Genomic DNA, 18,879 nt, shown 5'->3' on the forward strand with positions numbered 1-18,879 from the left:
TCACAAAATCCAAGATTTAATCTGGTTATTGTTATGTTTTGTATGTTCGATTTCATTGATACATGTACCACAGCTTCTTTATTTAATCATCTTTCAATAGGCAGTTAGGCCAGTTACATATGTTGACTACTGTGAATAGTGCTGCTATGAACATAGGATGTATACATGCTTTTGGTTTCTTTTTTCTTTTTTTTTTTTATTGGAAGGTTAATGGTTTACAGTATAATTGTTGGCACATGGGTACAATTTCTTATCTCACCAAAATATGTATCTGCAAAACATTCTTACCCCTGAATGAGGTCTATAATCATCGTGAACCAGGGCCTGAAAGCTCCCCATCCCCACAGTTGAGTCCTTTGTAACATACCAAACCAGTCCATGTTACACTTCATGTTTCCCCTTTCTGTTCTTTCTTAAATTCTGTCCATGAGTGAGATCATCCCATTTCATCCTTCTCTTTCTGGCTTATCTTGCTTAACATGATTCCTTCAAGCTTCATCCAAAACGAAGTGAAGAAGTTGAATTCATCATTCTTAGTAGCTGAGTATGAGACTAAGGTCCTAGAAGCATTCCGTAGCTGTCTTTGATTTTATTTTTATTATTATTTTTTTTATTTTTACCAGAGCACTATTCAGCTGAAGCTTAAGGTGATGTGGGAGATTGAACCTAGGACTTTGGAGCCTCAGAAGAATTTCTTTGCATAATCATTATGCTGTCTACTCCCAAAGTTCCATTTTTTTTAACTTCCTAATATTTATTTTAGGTGAAATTAGAGGTTAACAAAGGCGGGAAAAAACAAAACACTGGATTGTCTCCATAATTTTAAGAAACTGATTACCAGATATTCTGTTTCACATAGATTCAGCTGTATATGGTTTTTAACCAAAGCTCCATGTTTACTGCCCTGTAAATAAACACACAGAAATAGTGTTGCAGGATCTTAAGGTAATTCCATTTTTTCAAGGCAACTCCATTTTTTCACCCTAGGGGATACACAAGAACTCCAAGAGTAGATAATTTTGTCTATTTTGTTTCTTGTGTTAGTCATGTTCTAGGAAGAGTACACAACAATTGACAGGGACTTAACAGAAGCTCAGTCAATGTCAATACAATTTTTCAAGTCTCTTTTCTATTGGTTATGCAGTGAATATGTAAGAAGAAAGAATATCAGCCTTATACATGACTAAACTTTCCCAAAAATCTTTTTTTTTCCAGTATTAGAATATAATTAGTGGGCAGGAGAGATAGCATAATGACTACGTAAATAGATTCTCATGTCTGATATTCCAAGGTCCCAGGCTTAATTCCCTTGCACCACTATAAGCCAGAACTGAGTAAATGCTCTGTTTAAAATATATATAACATTTAACATTGTCTTAGTTTTATGTACAGAGCACGATTCAATACCTGTATGTATTACAAAAAGATCACTACAAATATAATTAAAATCCATTACCAAACATAGTCATAATTTTTTTCTTGTAATGAAATTTTTCTTTTAGCATGAGTGTATATACTTTTTTATGTTTTTAGAGACAAGCAGAGAAGGGATCAAGGCACTCCTCAGCCCTAGTTTAGATTAATGCTAGCAGGGCCAGGGGATGATGTACCCAGCTGAGCACATACATCACAGTGCAAAAAGACCAGGGTTCAAGACCCTGGTCCCCACCTACAGAGGGAAATTTTCATGAGTGCTGAAACAGTGTTGTGATGTCTCTGTTTTTCTCTCCCTCTCAATTACTCTTTATCTATATTGCCACAAAATATAAGAGGTCTTTCTTTTTATGATTAAATATCTAATATATTTACATATAGGTAGATATACCACTTTAATCTATCCATTCATCCATTAGAGCTCACTCAGATTTTTAGTTACCAACTATACGAACTGTAGCGGAGGGGACTACGCAGATAGCATGGGGGTTCTGCTCTTGATGTTATTATTTGTTCAGTTTTAAACAGTCAGCAAAACAGAACCTCACATAGACAGAAAAACAGAAAAGGGTTCAGCATAGACCTAAAATGACTATAGTGTCCACTCTGTTACACAGAAGCAAATAATCAATTTTCTTTGTGGATTGCTGAAGCAATAAGAAAAGAAAATGTCTTCACTCACCCACACAGTTCTTATAAGAAAGAATTTTTCTAGGAAATGGTTTCACTTTAGCCAAATAATAAAAGCTTTAACTTTAGATCTCACAGCAAATACAGGAATTTCTCTTTGCCTTTTTGCTTCTGGTGTAGAGTTTCACCTGCATCTTTCCACTAAAGCCTTTTCTTTCTTTTTTTTTTTTTATTAGTGATGTAATAATGATCATAAGATTGTGGGATAAGAGGACTACAATTCCACATAATTCCCACCACCAGAACTCCATATCCCATCCCCTCCCTTGATAGCTTTCCTGTTCTTTAACCCTCTGGGAGTGTGGATTCAAGGGCATTGTGGGACTATTCTTTATCCCTCTGGGATTATGGACCAAAAATCTTTATGGGGTGCAGAAGGTGGGAGGTCTGGCTTTTGTACTTGCTTCTCTGCTGGACATGAGCTTTGACAGGTCATCAATACCTCCAGCCTATTTCTATTTTCCCTAGTGGTGTAGGGCTCTGTGGAGGTGGGGTTCCAGAACACACAGTTGATCCACCAATACTTTTTCTTTTATTTGTGTTCTTTCTTGTTTAAATATACTGTAATGAATCAATCTCTCCAATCAACATAGCTCTAGACACTGTCCTATTATCTTGATACCATTTCATATGGTCTTCTGTCCACTAACTTTGTCTTTCATAAGTCATACTTAATTATTTGACTGGACTCTCATCTCTACACAGATAATCTTCTTTTCCTTCCTAAAAAAATGCTGTAATATTATATAGGATTTGCCTGCAAGAGTTAGGCATAAGATGGAACATTTTATTCTTTATGTTTAAAATCCTTTAACCAGTTGATTGTTTTTTTTTCTTTTATCATTTTTATTGGGGTATTAATAGTGTACAGTACAGTTGTTGACACATGGGTACAATCTCTCATGTTTTCATTATATAGTCTTAAACTGCCACGGAGAAAATTTTTTTGTTCATGATATAAGAGCAACAGTTATCTAGTTCTTTAGAAGATAACACCCTCACCCTGCCCCCCATACACAAATATACACCTAAAGTTTCAAAAAAAAAAAAACTTTCCAAAATAAATGTTTCTGTAAATTGTGTTCATCTATTAGCTCTTTGACAAAAAAGAATGATGAGCAGTTCCAAAAGACTGAAAAGACTGGAAAGCCATGACCTCACACAGAAAAAAAGCAGAGATCTTAATTAGCATCTCTTCTTTGATCATCATTTTACATCTATGTTAGTAAATACATCCATTCAGTGGCAAGAAACTAATTAATTGCCTAATGACTCACCAATCTTCTGTATAAATTAACAACATTAATTACATTTCCTGCAATCTTTTGTGCGTGTGTGTGTATGTGTGTGTGTGCCAGGATAAACTAATTACTAGCGAAACTTGTCAAACCATGACATTCAAACAGAACAATCTAAAATTTGGAGAATCTAGCTTTGTCTCTTTTCAGTTGCGTAATCATAACACAACAACTGGCTATACATCTGTGAAATAGGATCTAAATAAGTAATACTGGGAGAAAGGTTTGTTTTAAAAAACATGAATGTGGGAGTCGGACGGTGGCCCAGTGGGTTAAGTGCACATGACACAAAGCACAAGGATGGAGTAAGGATCCTGGTTCGAGCCCCCCCACATACCTGCAGGGGAGTCACTTCACAGGCAGTGAAGCAGGTCTGCAGCTGTCTGTCTTTCTCTGCCTCTCTCTGTCTTCCCCTCCTCTCTCCATTTCTCTCTGTCCTATCCAACAACAACGACATGAATAACAACAACAATGTTAAAAACAACAAGGGCAACAAAAGGGAAAAATAAATAAATAAATTTAAAAAGCATGAATGTAAGTAGTTATCTACATATGTATTCCTTTTAAATATTTCATAGACCTACTGGGATGTTTTTGTGTTTAATTTTTAAGTATTTTTCAGAAATAAAACATAATACTCATCATTGAAATTGACAGTCATTAATATCTTTCATATTTATTTCATCTAATTTATTTTTGTTGTGCTATTTCAAAATAAATTACATATAGCACAGTAGCACAATATATTTTGGGGTTTTTGTGTGTGTGTGTGTGTGTGATTTAATAATGATCGACAAGATTGTGGGATAAGAGGGGTACAATTTCACACAATTCCCACCACCAGCGTTCCACATCCCATTCTCTCCATTGGAAGGTTCCCTATTCTTTATCCCTCTGGAAGTATGAACCAAAGATCTTTATGGGGGTAGGACAATATTTTGAGTGCACCATCAACTTTAAGAGGATCTGAAAATGAAAATGTCTTAAAACATAGTGTTATTCTAGGGCTAGCAAAGTAACTCACAGGAATAGTGCATTTATTTATTAGATAGAGACAGAGAAAAATTGAGAGGGGAATGTTGTTTTCAATGGGTTATGTTGTTTTTGCCGGGCTGGCTTCACGGGCGGGTAACAGACGACCAGGGACTCATGGTTGAGCTGTAGGCAGTATGTCTTTATTCATGCAGGGTGCAGCACAACCTAAGACGAGCTAAGCTAAACTCAAGTACAGTAAAACTCACAATGCTGTCTTTATATATATATACTTGCGAAGTAGGGTGGAAACAGGATGTGACATAGAGAGGGTGGAGAGAAAAGTGACTGGTGAAAATCAGAGTGTGACAAAGAGGGGGCAGAGCAGGCAAGAATCCTATCACTGAACCACAAATGCCCTGGAGGGAGGGTGGAACTTGTTAACAGTGGTTACGTAAATAGAATGAAGTGGTTATGTAAATAGAATAGTGTTAAGCAGGGGGGATTTAAACCAAATGAAACAGAAGGGGTCTCATGCATACCAACAGGAGAGGAGGAAATTGAAAGGGAAAGAGACAGAGAGACACCTGCAGCCCTGCTTCCCCACTTGCGAAACTTTCCCCCTACAGGTGGGGACCAAGGGCTTGAACCCAGGTTCATGCGTACTGTAATGTGTGCGTTTCACCAGGTGCGCCACTGCCTGGCCCCATGATTTTTTTTTTTTTAAGAGAGGAGGGGGAAAGAAAGACTAAGGTCTCTCTACAAGAAGTTTCCTCCATTCATGGAGTTTACTTGGCGCTATTCATGGTGCTCTCACGTGCTGCTGGGATGGAAGCCAGGACCTCATGCACGTAAAGCATACAGCCTTGACCCAGTGAAACATATCCCAGCCCCTAGTTAAAGTCTTTATTATGATGCTTCCATAGTTGTCACAGCTGTGTTGTTAAATATATATCATTTGAAAGGTGTATAACTCTTTGACCAGATTATATCCATGAAACAAAGATAAAATTTGATTCCTATTTCCCAGAACTAAGCATTAAAGCAACATCTAGTAAGCACCGAACACAATGATGTGCAACTTAAACATGAGGATGTTTTCTGTGACAATATTAGTTCTCCTTTGTTGGAGGCCGGGCGGTAGTGCACCAGGTTAAGCGCACATAGTACGAAGCGCGGTGACCCGCGCAAGAATCCCGGTTCCAGCCCCTGGCTCTCCACATGCAGGGGGGTGCTTCACAAGCGGTGAAGCAGGTCTGCAGGTCTCTATCTTTCTCTCCCCTTCTCTATCTTCCCCTCCCCACTCAATACCTCTCTGTCCTATCCTATTTTTAAAAAAATGGAAAAACTGACCTCCAGGAGCAGTGGATTCATAGTGTATGTACCTAAACCCAGTGATAACCCTGGAGGCAAAGAGAGTGAGAGAGTGGGAGAACTCCTTTGTGCAAGAAGCCTATAAAGACTGAATTCACATAACAGCCTTCTGTCTTATGGACTGGGTTTGGTCCATTGCACCAAAGTAAATGATTCGGGGGCAGGGCATGGTTCAGGTCCTGGAACATGATGGCTGCAAGAAATTTTACACATAGAGTAACTACTGTATTTTATTGTTGAGTATAAAACGTTAACCCCCCCAATAAAGAAAAAATGTATATCCCTGAAATTTTAAAAAATATATATGGCTTATTACAAATGAAAGGAATAAATTTGAGCTCAGAAATCATTCTACTGTGTCACTGATTAACTTTATTTGGGAACCTACTGTAGAAACCTCCATTAACTTGTTGCTTTAGAGTTTGAACTTTAATTGTGTTCATGTAACAAAATATAAGGCATTGTGGCTTGGGGGTAACTAGACTGAAACCCCTATATAAGGTCAGCCCCCTCTTCACCAAAAAAATAAACAGTCCTCCTTAGTGGGTGAACAAAAAACAACCCATCTTTCAGAAGAGATTGGCAATACCCACTAGTACAGTGCTTGCTTTTCCAAGCCTATTGCGTGGACAAGGGTAAACCAGTGTGCATGTTCTCAGCAGACAGACCCCAAAGAGAGGCTCAAGGAGGAGGCTGATCAGCTGCAGATAGACAGGGCAAACATTCCTTCCATGGGAAGGAAGAGCTCGTGGCCTCAAGAGTTGAAAAGAACAACATTCTACTAGGCATCTCTCCACATGGGAACACAGAATGATGAGCAGTTCTCTGAACTCTAAATAAAGAGGAACTATTGTGAACCTGGTCAGGACTAGGGTAGGGGAAGTAAGGTAATGAAACTTCCTTCACATCTTTACCTCCTTCCTGGAGCTGAGCTGTGATGTTGAGTTCACACTGCACTTTAGCTTTCAGCACAAGGACAATCTGTTCCTCTATAGTGACGGTGCCATCAGCATCCATCTATCAAGGTGAATGAAACAGAAACAGAGAAAAGCATATCTATTATCTCTTTTCTTAAAACAGGAAATCAGGTTTTATTACCTTCTAACATAATTGAAATTAAAAATTATGTATCAAGCTATGTAATGTAGTCCTTTTTCAAAATAAAACTGAAAATCCCTCAATGTATAAGTTTTTTTTTTAGAATCGCTGTAAATTTCTTTTAATGATTCAACTCACACAAATAAGTGTAAAAGAATTTCATTCTTGGGATAGTGACTAAGAGGCCCTCAAGAGGGATTCTAGAGGGAATGCCAGTATTCTACTCTCTTTAGTTAGGGCTTATTTATTTATCTACTGATGTGGGTTGAAACCAAGTTCTCACACAATGTATAAAATCTTTGTTCTGCTTTATATCTTACTGGTTTTCAGCCACGAAGTAGAAGGCACTACCATGATGCCAAACCGACTTCTCTGGGCAAACCACCTCACCAATGTGTCCTGGAGCCCCACCTCCCCAGAGTCCTACCCCACTAGGTAAAGATAGAAACAGGCTGGGGAGAATGGATTGACCTGCCAACACACATGCTCAATGGAGAAGCAATTACAGAAGTCAGACTTTCCGCCTTCTACACCCCATAAAGAATATTGGTAGAAGTGGTCCAGGAGATGATGCAGTGGATGAGGCACTGGACTCTTTTTTTTTTTTTTTTTTTTTGCCTCCAGGGTTATTGCTGGGACTCGTTGCCTGCACTATGAATCAACTGCTCCTGGAGGTCATTTTTTCCCATTTTGTTGCCCTTGTTGTTATCATTATTGTTACTGTTACCATTGATGTTGTTGTTGGATAGGACAGAGAGAAATCATGAGAGGAGGGAGACAGAGGGGGAAGAGAAAGATAGACACCTACAGACCTGCTTCATCACTTATGAAGACACACACACACACACACACACACATACCGCTGCAGGTGGGGAGCCAGGGGCTTGAACAGGGATCCTTGCCCTCCCTGTTCCCTGCACTTTGCACCATGTGCACTTGACCCTCTGGGCCACCGCCAAATCTCCAAGGCACTGGACTATTAAATATGAGGGGAAGTCGTGCAGTCGCACAGTGGGTTAAGCGCAGGTGGCGCGAAACACAAGGACTGGTGTAAGGATCCCGGTTTGAGCCCCCGGCTCCCCACCTGCAGGGGAGTCGCTTCACAAGCAGTGAAGCAGGTCTGCAGGTGTTTATCTTTCTCTCCCCCTCTCTGTCTTCCCCTCCTCTCTCCATTTCTCTCTGTCCTATCCAACAACGACGACATCAATAACAACAACAATAATAACCACAACAATAAAATAAGGGCAACAAAAAGGAATAAATAAATAAATATTAAAATATATATTTAAAAAAAAAACATGAGTTTTTTTCCGAGTTCAATCCCTGGTAGCACATGTACTGGAGTGATATCTGGTTCCTTCTCTCTTTCCTCCTATCTTTCTCATGAGTAAATAAATAAAATATTTTAAAAAAGAAAAAAGAATGTTGGTTCATACTCCCAGAGGGATACAGAATAGGGAAACTTCCAGTGGAGGGGATGGGGTACACAACTCTGGTGGTGGGATTATATGGAATTGTGCCCCTCTTTTTCCACAATCTTGTTAATCATTATAAAATCTCTGATAATAACTTTTTAAAAGATTTTTAGAATACCTCCACTTTTACCTGAATCATCTAAGTGGAAGCTTTTTCTGTATTTTTTAACATTTTATATATATATATTTTTTTTTTTTTTTACAGTCGACAGTAAAATACAATAGTTTGTACATGCATAACATTTCTCAGTTTTCCACATAACAATTCAACCCCCACTAGGTCCTCCTCTGCGATCAGGGGATTAAAAGAAAGACAGAATGGGATTCTTATGATAGCTCACAAATTAGAGCATATGGGTTACCATGCGTAAAGACCTGGGTTTAAGCCCCCAGTCTCCACCTATAGGGGTTAATCTTCAAGAGTGGTGGAACAGTGCTGCAGGCGTCTTTCTTTTTCAATGTCTTTCTCTCTCCCCCCTTTTCCTTCTCTACCTTTCTGTCTTTCAGCTTTTATATATTTTTTAGAAAATGGTCACAGGGAACTACACAGGCTCTGAGCCCCAGCAATAACCCTCATGGAAAAAGCTGTAAATTAAACTCCTGTGCTGAATATGGCACCCAGATCAAATTGATGGGGTTTGCAGTTAACAATATTTATATAATTTTCCATATTTGGGAACTACTCTCTCCCCTGATCCAGCTTTCTAGCCTTATTTCCAACTCTGACACCATCTCCCCAGACAATACCTTTAGCCCACCTGCATATTAGATGACAGGCTGAGGAAAAAACTAGTAGGGTCATGGGCTCCTTGTAATATACCTAAAATAGACCTACTAGCCTTTTCCAAAATTGAGACCCCAAATGTCATCTGCTATAGTCTTACCTTTATATTCCTGACTATTAAACAATTTGCTCTGCTTTCTATCTTAATGCTTTTCAGCCACCACATTGCATATCCTACCATGAAGTCAACCACCAATGTGTCCTGGAAACCCACCTCCCCAGAGCCTTACCCCACTAGGGAAAGATAGAAACAGGCTGGGAGTATGGATCAACCTGCCAGTACCCATGTCCAGCAGAGAAGCAATTACAGAAGCCAGACCTCTCATCTTTTCCACCCCATAATGATCCTGGGTCCATGCTCCCAGAGGGATAAAGAATAGGAAAGCTTGCAATGGAAGGGATGGGATACAGAACTGTGATGGTGGGAATTGTTTGGAATTGTATCCCTTTTATCCTATGGTCTTATCAATCATTATTAAATCAATTAAAAAATAGTAAATTAAAAATAGTTTTTAAAATTCAAACCCAGGGAAAAGTGGAGCAGCTGCATGCCTCGCTATTACCCTGTTCTACGAGATGCATGAGAACATTAGTCTTGACATTCTGAGAATAAAAAACAAAATGGCTACTGCTTGACCTTTAACCTCCAATTCCAATGAAAAATAAAATGATCTTTTGTGACTCACCCTAAGCAGAAACATAAAAGGGAGATAATTCTGGGAAATGAAGTTTAATATCGCCATCCTGACATATTACAAAGCCACGAGAACTTATGTCTGTTAACTTGGCACCTAAACAGACCTCTTTAAATCACATTTAATGTCAAAAGATTCAGCAACAAAGTCATGCTTTCATATAACATACATAATTATTTTAGTACTGAGAACCAAGGTAATAAAAATTTAAGGACAAAAATATCTGTATTTGTCATCAATAATTGTGTTAACAAATCAACTCCAAATTCTATGACTTCAAACAGCAATTATTCCTTCCCTCACACCGTGGAAGAGGATTAACTAGGTGATTCCATGTCAAGAGCATCTTATGAATTTGCAGTCAAGACTTTATCCATGAAAGTTGTCACCTAAAGATGTGACTGGACTAAAGATTCAACTTCCAATGTAGCTGTTAAAGATGATGAGGTCACTGCCTTTGCAATATGGTGGTCAGAACTCAAAGGCATCGTGTTGAGTGAGACAAGCCAGAGAGAGAAAGATCAATACCAAATGATTTCACTTATAGGTGGAACTTAATAACGAATAATAGTAAGAGAAAACATAAGGTGAAACATGGACTGTGTGTGGTATATTGCACCAAAGCAAAGGACTCTGGGAAAGAAGGGAAAGGGACAGGATGAAAAGATAATGGGATCCTGTTGTATCGTCCAGACACCAATATTAAGGGGAAATGAGAGATTGTGCCTATTTGTTAAAGACTAGAGTACTGCCTAATAACTCTCCATGATTAGACTTAGACTTAATAAACCTGGGAATCATAAATTCCCTAACCATATATTTATTACGTAGGTCTAGACACCCTCCTCTCCTACCCCCTCATTCACTTGGCTCAATTACTCTATCTACATAATTAGCTACACAAGATGAAGTAATTAAGATATATTCTACTATCTTTTAAGCTCATCTGATAGAGCATCAGAATTCTTGTTACCACTTGATAAGCTTTAAAAGAAACAATATGCAATTTACTAAGAGTTATACTGGCAGAAACTATATATCAAGTAAAGGGTAATTATTATCCCTATGACAACATTCATTAGAATCCTCAAACAACTAATGCAGAAAAGCCTGAAATTAATTAAGACCTCACTAAAATCCTAGGTCTAATTCCTTCCGAAGTTGAGACCAAATCCCAGAAACCTAATACTGGTTTGGATACAACAAATGACATTCAACACTTTAACAACTGGGAGAAAGTCTAAGCTGATAAGATAAAGAAGGAACTACAACAGTTGAAAAAAGGCAAGAGACTGGCTCACTCAACAATGGCCTTTTTTGGCTACTATAAGGATGCCCCATCACCAGGGGTCCTAGACAGGGAATCTTTGGATTCCTCCATAGATAATATGGGCCTAGACATCTAATAGATCCCTTTCTCTACCACCACTGGTCACATCCATTGGAAACATAAATATAAGCCCTTCTGTGGGCTTCTTCAGGACCATACCCTCACTATGAAGTAGCAACAGTAAGGACTGCCCCACTCTCCTAAGGGAGGCAGAGTCAACCTACTCTGTCACTCAAGCAAGACTGGTTGTGAAATGAGTGCAGCAGAGAATGTTCCCAGCTGTGAACATGGACTGTGAGCTCAGTCTGATAAAGACTCAGAGGTTCTAAAGACTCTGGTGCTAAATATTAATAGATACAGGCCCCAGGTAGAATCAATATGGCAAACTGCTAATTGCATTTATATATTTTCTTTAAGTTTACAGGCAACTCTCTGCTCTAATTCTGCCTCCTACTTCTACTCTCAACTCTTAACTGCACCTGGTTGAGCAGACGTTACAGTACACAAGGACCCAGGTTCGAGCCCCCAGTCCCCACCTGCAGAGGAAAAGCTTCACGAGTGCTGAAGCAGGACTGCAGGTGTTTGTCTCTCTCCCTCTCTATCTCCCCCTTCCCTCTCAATTTCTGGCTGCATCCATCCAGTAAATAAGTAAAGATAATAAAAAAATTAAAGAAAATTAAATTAAATTAGATGACAAAACATATCAGTTTACCTAAATGGCTAACTCCCTATAATGTTATCCTCTGCAAATTTTAAATCTGTAATTCAAAGCTTCAAGTTATTTTCTAAATCCACTATTTAAGAAAAGTGGTAAGACACATCTTATCTTTTATTTTATTTTTTTATTTCTTTATTGGGGAATTAATGTTTTATATTCGACAGTAAATACAATAGTTTGTACATGCACAACATTTCCCAGTTTTCCATATAACAATACAACACCCACTAGGTCCTCTGTCATCCGTTTTGGACCTGTATTCTCTCTCTGACCCACCCCAGAGTCTTTTACTTTGGTATAATATGCCAATTCCAGTTCAGGTTCTACTTGTGGGGAAAACACATCTTTTATTATGCAACAAGGCATTATGTGTCAAACATAGACAGATATCTACTTCATTAGCCACAGGAAGTACATTTAGAAAGCACTGATACTTGGGATTTTAAATGGCACATAAAGCAATAGGCTGGAAAATCAAACATCTGAAAAGTGGTTTTTGTGTCAATGTAACTGTTACTCCTAAAAATTGTGAGCTCGTTATTTTCTAGAATATTTACAAATCCACTATAAAAGTATACAAAGTGTAGCTTAGTAAATAGGCAGGCAAATAGTTTTATAGATTTCTAGATAATATTCATAATTCCATCTACACTCTAACACAAATGTGGGTGGGGTGAACATACCAGAATCCAGATGTTGAGTTAACATGTCACAAATTCTTAGCTCTATGCTTTTACACTCAAAATGAACCATAAACATTTACCTATAATAAAAGGAGAATAAAATGAAAAATGAAAATAGGTGCGTCACCTGAGTGGGCATTCCAGGAAGAACTCATTTCTTCCTATTCTTTCTCTAGAAATAGTCAAACATCAATTCAAGGGTTTAGATTTTTTTTTTTTTTGGCTTATTGCATTTTTAGTTTAATAGTTACTTTCTTTTACTTGGTAAGTTCCTGTAAGCAAATTTGAGAGCTATAAATTTGATTCAGAGAAATGTGACTTACAATTACAGAAGGTGGTCATTTCAAACCAACACTCTACAATTTTACTTAAACAAAGTAATACTCGTTTCCTTTTGTGCAGATGTAACTTTGTTTACTGGGATAATCTTTTCAAAATTTTTTTTCATTTTCTTTTTTAAATTTACTTTGTATGAGTGGTTTAATGTGAGGACATGGTGGGTGGGTTGAGCCTGGTTGGAACCCCAGATACCTCTCCATGAGGCTGGAAGGCATTTACTTACAAGCCTCCCCACCCTCCCTGACCTCCATCTTGTTAGACCCAAAGGCTGTAACCGTCCCCCCTCCATCTGGCCTGGATAAACCTGATTTGCTCAATGGAATGTGGATAAACCCGAAGAGCCCCTTCCTCATTCTTAAGTCCCATGCCCTGGGTAAGGGGAAGTCAAGAGCCGGAGTCATTAGAAGGAAGCTAGAGTCTAAAATGTCTGATTGGTTCTTGCCTGTCAAACGTTTACCCCTATTTGGCTTGTTGCCCCAACACCTGGCTTCTTTTTACCCCATATAAACCCTGCCTTTTTCTTTATTAAATGCACTATTCTCTGCCATAGTGTCTAGAGTCCTCACTTTATGCGCTCACCCCCACTGCGGTCTGTTCTCCTCTACAACACCTCTCTGGTGGCCAATGGAGTGGCGGGCATGGGGTGGTCAAGACAGGCCTTCCAGAGCTTAGCCCACAATTTAATATTTATTTACAAAATTGAAGGTTGGGCTATGGCACATTAGGTTAAGCACACATAGTAAGAAGCACAAGGATCCAGGTTGGAGACCCCGGAGACACCACCTGCAGAAGGGTCACCTCACAAGTGATGAATCAGGACTTCAGGTGTCTCTCTGTCTCTCTCCCTCTATATCTTCCCCTCACCTCATAACTTCTCTCTCTCCTATCCAGTAAAAAAAAAAAAAAAAAAAGGCCGCCAGGAGTAATGGATTCATAGCACTGGCACTGAGCTCCAGCTATAACTGTAGAGGGGGAAAAAAATTGTATGATAATAGTGGTATAGTTTCATACAGTATCCACCACCAGAGTTCTGTGTCCCATCCCCTCCAATGGAAACAGCCATAGTTCTCCCAAAGTCACTGATATGGGCTGATTCTGTAACTATCTATACCTCCATTTTTTTTTCAATAGTGATGCCTTCACTTCCTTTCTAATTCACCCCCACACCTATTACTACTTCTGGGTGTCTTTCCTGTTTTCCTCTTCTCTCTCAGATAAGCAAAACCATGCCTGGCTTCTTTTGGTGTTTTCTATATTTGCTTCCCTTTCATTGATGGTATAAAAACATGATTCCTGGTGACAAACACTTTGGGTCCTGCTGTAATGGGAGTACAGAGAGAGCCTTCTGGTTTACATGCCCTGTCATTTACCTACCCCTCTGGGAGTATGGACCAAATTTCTTTTTGGGATGCAGAAGGTGAGAGTTCTGGCTCCTGTAATTGCTTTTCCACTAGACATGGGCATTGACAGGTTGATCCATACCTCCAGCCTGTTTCTATCTTTCTCTAGTGAGATAGGGCTCTGGAGAAGTGAGGTTATAGGGAGAATCTGGCCAGAGAAGTCAGGATAGAATCATAACAGCATCTAGAACTTAGTGGCTGAAAGGCAGTAAGATGTAAATCAGGATAAAATGTTTAATAAGTAGGACCCATAAAGTAGAAATAGAGCAGATGAAAGTAGGGACCTTAGGGTAGAAGGAAGCTAGGAAGTCTATTTTAGGAATGTTCCTAGGAGCCTTCGTCTTAGTAATCTTTGCTTGAGCTTGATAGCTAACATTGGGATGGACTAGATACATTGTCTGGGCAGATGGCATTAGTTAGAGGTGAGAGTAGAACTAGGAGGCAGAATTAGAGCAGAGAATTGCCTGTAAACTTAAAGAAAATATATAAATGCAATTAGCAGTTTGCCATATTGATCCTACCTGGGGCCTGTATCTATTAATATTTAGCACCAGAGTCTGTAGAACCTCTGAGTCTTTATCAGTCTGAGCTCACAGTCCATGTTCACAGCTGGGAACATTCTCTGCTGCACTCATTTCACAACCAGTCTTGCTTGAGTGACAGAGTAGGTTGACTCTGCCTCCCTTAGGAGAGTGGGGCAGTCCTTACTGTTGCTACTTCATAGTGAGGGTATGGTCCTGAAGAAGCCCACAGAAGGGCTTATATTTATGTTTCCAATGGATGTGACCAGTGGTGGTAGAGAAAGGGATCTATTAGATGTCTAGGCCCATATTATCTATGGAGGAATCCAAAGATTCCCTGTCTAGGACCCCAGGTGATAGAGCAGCCTGATAGTGGCCAAAAATGCCACCATTAAGTGAACCAGGGAGATAACCTCTTTAGGAACACAAAATAATCTTATTCTATAAATAGTGTGGCCAGTTTAACCAAGATCAAGTTTGATGATAATTACTAATGTTTAATATCTTAAACAGGTCCTCAGTCATTTCAGGTGAGAGTAATACAATCTTTAAAATCATTTCTATTGGGGCCAGGCAGTGGTGCACCTGGTTAAGTGCACATGTCACAGTGCATAAGGACCCAGGCACAAACCCCTGGTCTCCACCTGCATGGGGAAAGCTTCACGAGTGTTGAAGCAGGGCTGCAGGTGTCTCTCTTTCCCTTGCCCATTTTATCTCCCTCTCCACTCTCAATTTCTCTCTGTCTCTATTTAGTAATAAATTTTAAAATATATTTTTTAAATATTTATATTCATTTTGAATAGAAACAGAAATTGAGAGGGAATGAGGTTAGATGAGAAAGGAGATAGATAGATAAATGGATAGATAGATAGATAGATAGATAGATAGATAGATAGATAGATAGATAGGTCTGCAGCACTGTTTCACTGCTTGTGAAGCTTCCTCCCCCTCCCAGGTGAGAACCTGGGGCTTGAACCTGGGTCCTTATGCACTACAACATATGAGCTCAACTAGGTGTGCCACCACCCAGGCCCAAAATAGTTCCTATTGCTTTCCTTTTCCTTCTTTCTCACAGATACAAGTGCTGTTTACCACAGAGGGATACTAAAAGCATAATGTACTTAAAACAAGAGCATTTTTCATATCCAACATCTATTATCCCCAAGGCAACAATTACATCCAAAACAAAGTGATGCACTTAAGAAACTAGATATTAAGGCTTTTTCCTGGATAAGCAATGATTTGTAATCAGAAATTAAATGATGAGTTTTATTCTGTCACACAGTTGATGGCTAAAAAACCCTAATTTGATAATGCCTATCTTACTCAATGTTCTTTATGTTGTCATGATAGATACTAATTGTTAATGTAAGAGCACAGTGGTGTTTATAATTATAATAACCTCATTTATTCCATTGTCAAACAGCCGCTAATCTATACGTAAGATGTACTTTAATGAAAGCATTCTACTTCTGATGGAGCAAATGTATTTTCTTTTTTTTTTTATTTAAGAAAGGATTAATTAACAAAACCATAGGGTAGGAGGGGTACAACTCCACACAATTCCCACCGCCCAATCTCCATATCCCACCCCCTCCCCTGATAGCTTTCCTATTCTCTATCCCTCTGGGAGCATGGACCCAGGGTCATTGAGGGTTGCAGAAGGTGGAAGGTCTGGGTTCTGTAATTGCTTCCCCGCTGAACATGGGCGTTGACTGGTCGGTCCATACTCCCAGTCTGCCTCTCTCTTTCCCTAGTAGGGTGGGTCTCTGGGGAAGCTGAGCTCCAGGACACATTGGTGGGGTCTTCAATCCAGGGAAGTCTGGCCGGCATACTGATGGCATCTGGAACCTGGTGACTGAAAAGAGAGTTAACATACAAAGCCAAACAAACTGTTGAGCAATCCTGGACCCAAAACTTGGATAAGTGGAGAGGAAGTATTAGGGAGGTACTCACTGCAAACTCGAGTGTACTTCTGCTTTCTTACTTTGGTGCCATACTCCAAACTCAGTCAATTTCTGCTTTGCGTTTCTACTTCTTTTTTTTTTTTACATGCATAACATTCCCCAGATTCCCATTTAACAATACAACCCCCACTATTTCATTCATCATTTTTCATGGACCTGTATTCTCCCCACCTACCTACCCACCCCAGAGTCTTTTACTTTGGTGTAATACTCCAATTCCATTTCAGGTTCGACTTGTGTTTTCTCTTCTAATCTTGTTTTTCAACTTCGACCTGAGAGTAAGATCATCCCGTATTCATCCTTCTGTTTCTGACTTATTTCACTCAACATGATTTTTTCAAGGTCCATCCAAGATCGGCTGAAAACGGTGAAGTCACCATTTTTTACAGCTGAGTAGTATTCCATTGTGTATATATACCACAACTTGCTCAGCCACTCATCTGTTGTTGGACACCTGGGTTGCTTCCAGGTTTTGGCTACTACAAATTGTGCTGCCAAGAACATATGTGTACACAGATCTTTTTGGATGGATGTGTTGGGTTCCTTAGGATATATCCCCAGGAGGGGAATTGCAGGGTCATAGGGTAGGTCCATTTCTAGCCTTCGGAGAGTTCTCCAGACTGTTCTCCACAGAGGTTGGACCAATTGACATTCCCACCAGCAGTGCAGGAGGGTTCCTTTGACCCCACACCCTCTCCAGCATTTGCTGCTGTTACCTTTTCTGATGTATGACATTCTCACAGGAGTGAAGTGATATCTCATTGTTGTCTTGATTTGCATTTCTCTGACAATCAGAGACTTGGAGCATTTTTTCATGTGTTTCTCGGCCTTTTGGATCTCTTCTGTGGTGAATATTCTGTCCAAGTCCTCCCCCCATTTTTGGATGGGGTTATTTGTTGTCTTGTTGTTGAGTCTGGCAAGCTCTTTATATATGTTGGTTATTAAACTCTTATCTGATGTATGGCATGTAAAGACCTTCTCCCATTCTGTGAGGGGTCTCTTGATTTGGGTAGTGGTTTCTTTTACTGTGAAGAAGCTTTTTAATTTGATGTAGTCCCATAGGTTTATACTTGCCTTAGTCTTCCTTGTAATTGGATTCGTTTCATTGAAAATGTCTTTAAAATTTATGCGGAAAAGAGTTCTGCCAATATTTTCCTCTAAGTATCTGATAGTTTCTGGTCTAACATCCAAGTCCTTGATCCACTTGGAATTTACTTTTGTATTTGGTGAAATACAGTGATTCAGTTTCATTCTTCTGTATGTTTCAACCCATTGTTTCCAACACCATTTGTTGAAGAGACTCTGCTTTCCCCATGTAATAGTCTGAGCCCCTTTGTCAAAGATTAGATGTCCATACGTGTGGGGCCTCATTTCTGGGCTCTCAATTCTATTCCACTGGTCAGTGTGTCTATTCATGTTCCAGTACCAAGCAGTTTTGATGACAATGGCCCTATAATACAGTTTGAGATCTGGCAGTGTGATGCCTCCGGTTCTGTTCTTTTTTCTCAAGATTGTTTTGGCAATTCTAGGTCTTTTCTGGTTCCAGATAAACATTTGTAGCATTTTTTCTATTCTCCTAAAAAATGTGCTTGGGATCTTGATGGGGATAGCATTAAATTTGTAGATGGCTCTGGGTAATATATTCATTTTGATGATGTTAATTCTTCCAACCCATGAACATGGAATATCTTTCCACTTCTTTGTGTCTTTTTCAATTTCTTTGAGTAGTGACTCATAATTTTCAGTATACAAGTCTTTCACTTCTTTGGTTAGGTTTACTCCTAGATATTTTATAGTTTTTGTTGCTATATAAAAAGGAACTGATTTCTGGATTTCAATTTCTTCTAACTTAGTGTTTGCATAGAGGAATGCCACTGACTTTTGAATGTTAATTTTATAGCCTGACACATTACTGTATTGCCTGATGATTTCCAAAAGCTTCTTGCTAGATTCCTTAGGTTTTTCCATGTATACTATCATGTCATCTGCAAATAAGGAGAGTTTGACTTCTTCTCTTCCAATCTGTATGCCTTTAATTCCTTGCTCCTGCCTGATTGCTATGGCAAGAACTTCCAACACTATGTTGAATAGTAATGGTGAT

The 18,879-nt window shown here is 39.2% G+C and overlaps 1 protein-coding gene across 1 annotated transcript in view; it reads right to left on the minus strand.

Moving 5' to 3' along the window:
* Window positions 1–18,879, minus strand: part of PTH2R (parathyroid hormone 2 receptor) — an 86,100-nt gene that overhangs the window by 46,961 nt on the left and 20,260 nt on the right. Inside the window, exon 2 of the mRNA XM_060194018.1 lies at window positions 6,683–6,785. Within this exon, the coding sequence (XP_060050001.1) occupies window positions 6,683–6,785 (103 nt within the window). The remainder of the gene's footprint in view (window positions 1–6,682; window positions 6,786–18,879) is intronic.

The sequence above is a fragment of the Erinaceus europaeus genome, chromosome 7 (genome assembly GCF_950295315.1).
Source record: "Erinaceus europaeus chromosome 7, mEriEur2.1, whole genome shotgun sequence".
Lineage (NCBI taxonomy): Eukaryota > Metazoa > Chordata > Mammalia > Eulipotyphla > Erinaceidae > Erinaceus > Erinaceus europaeus.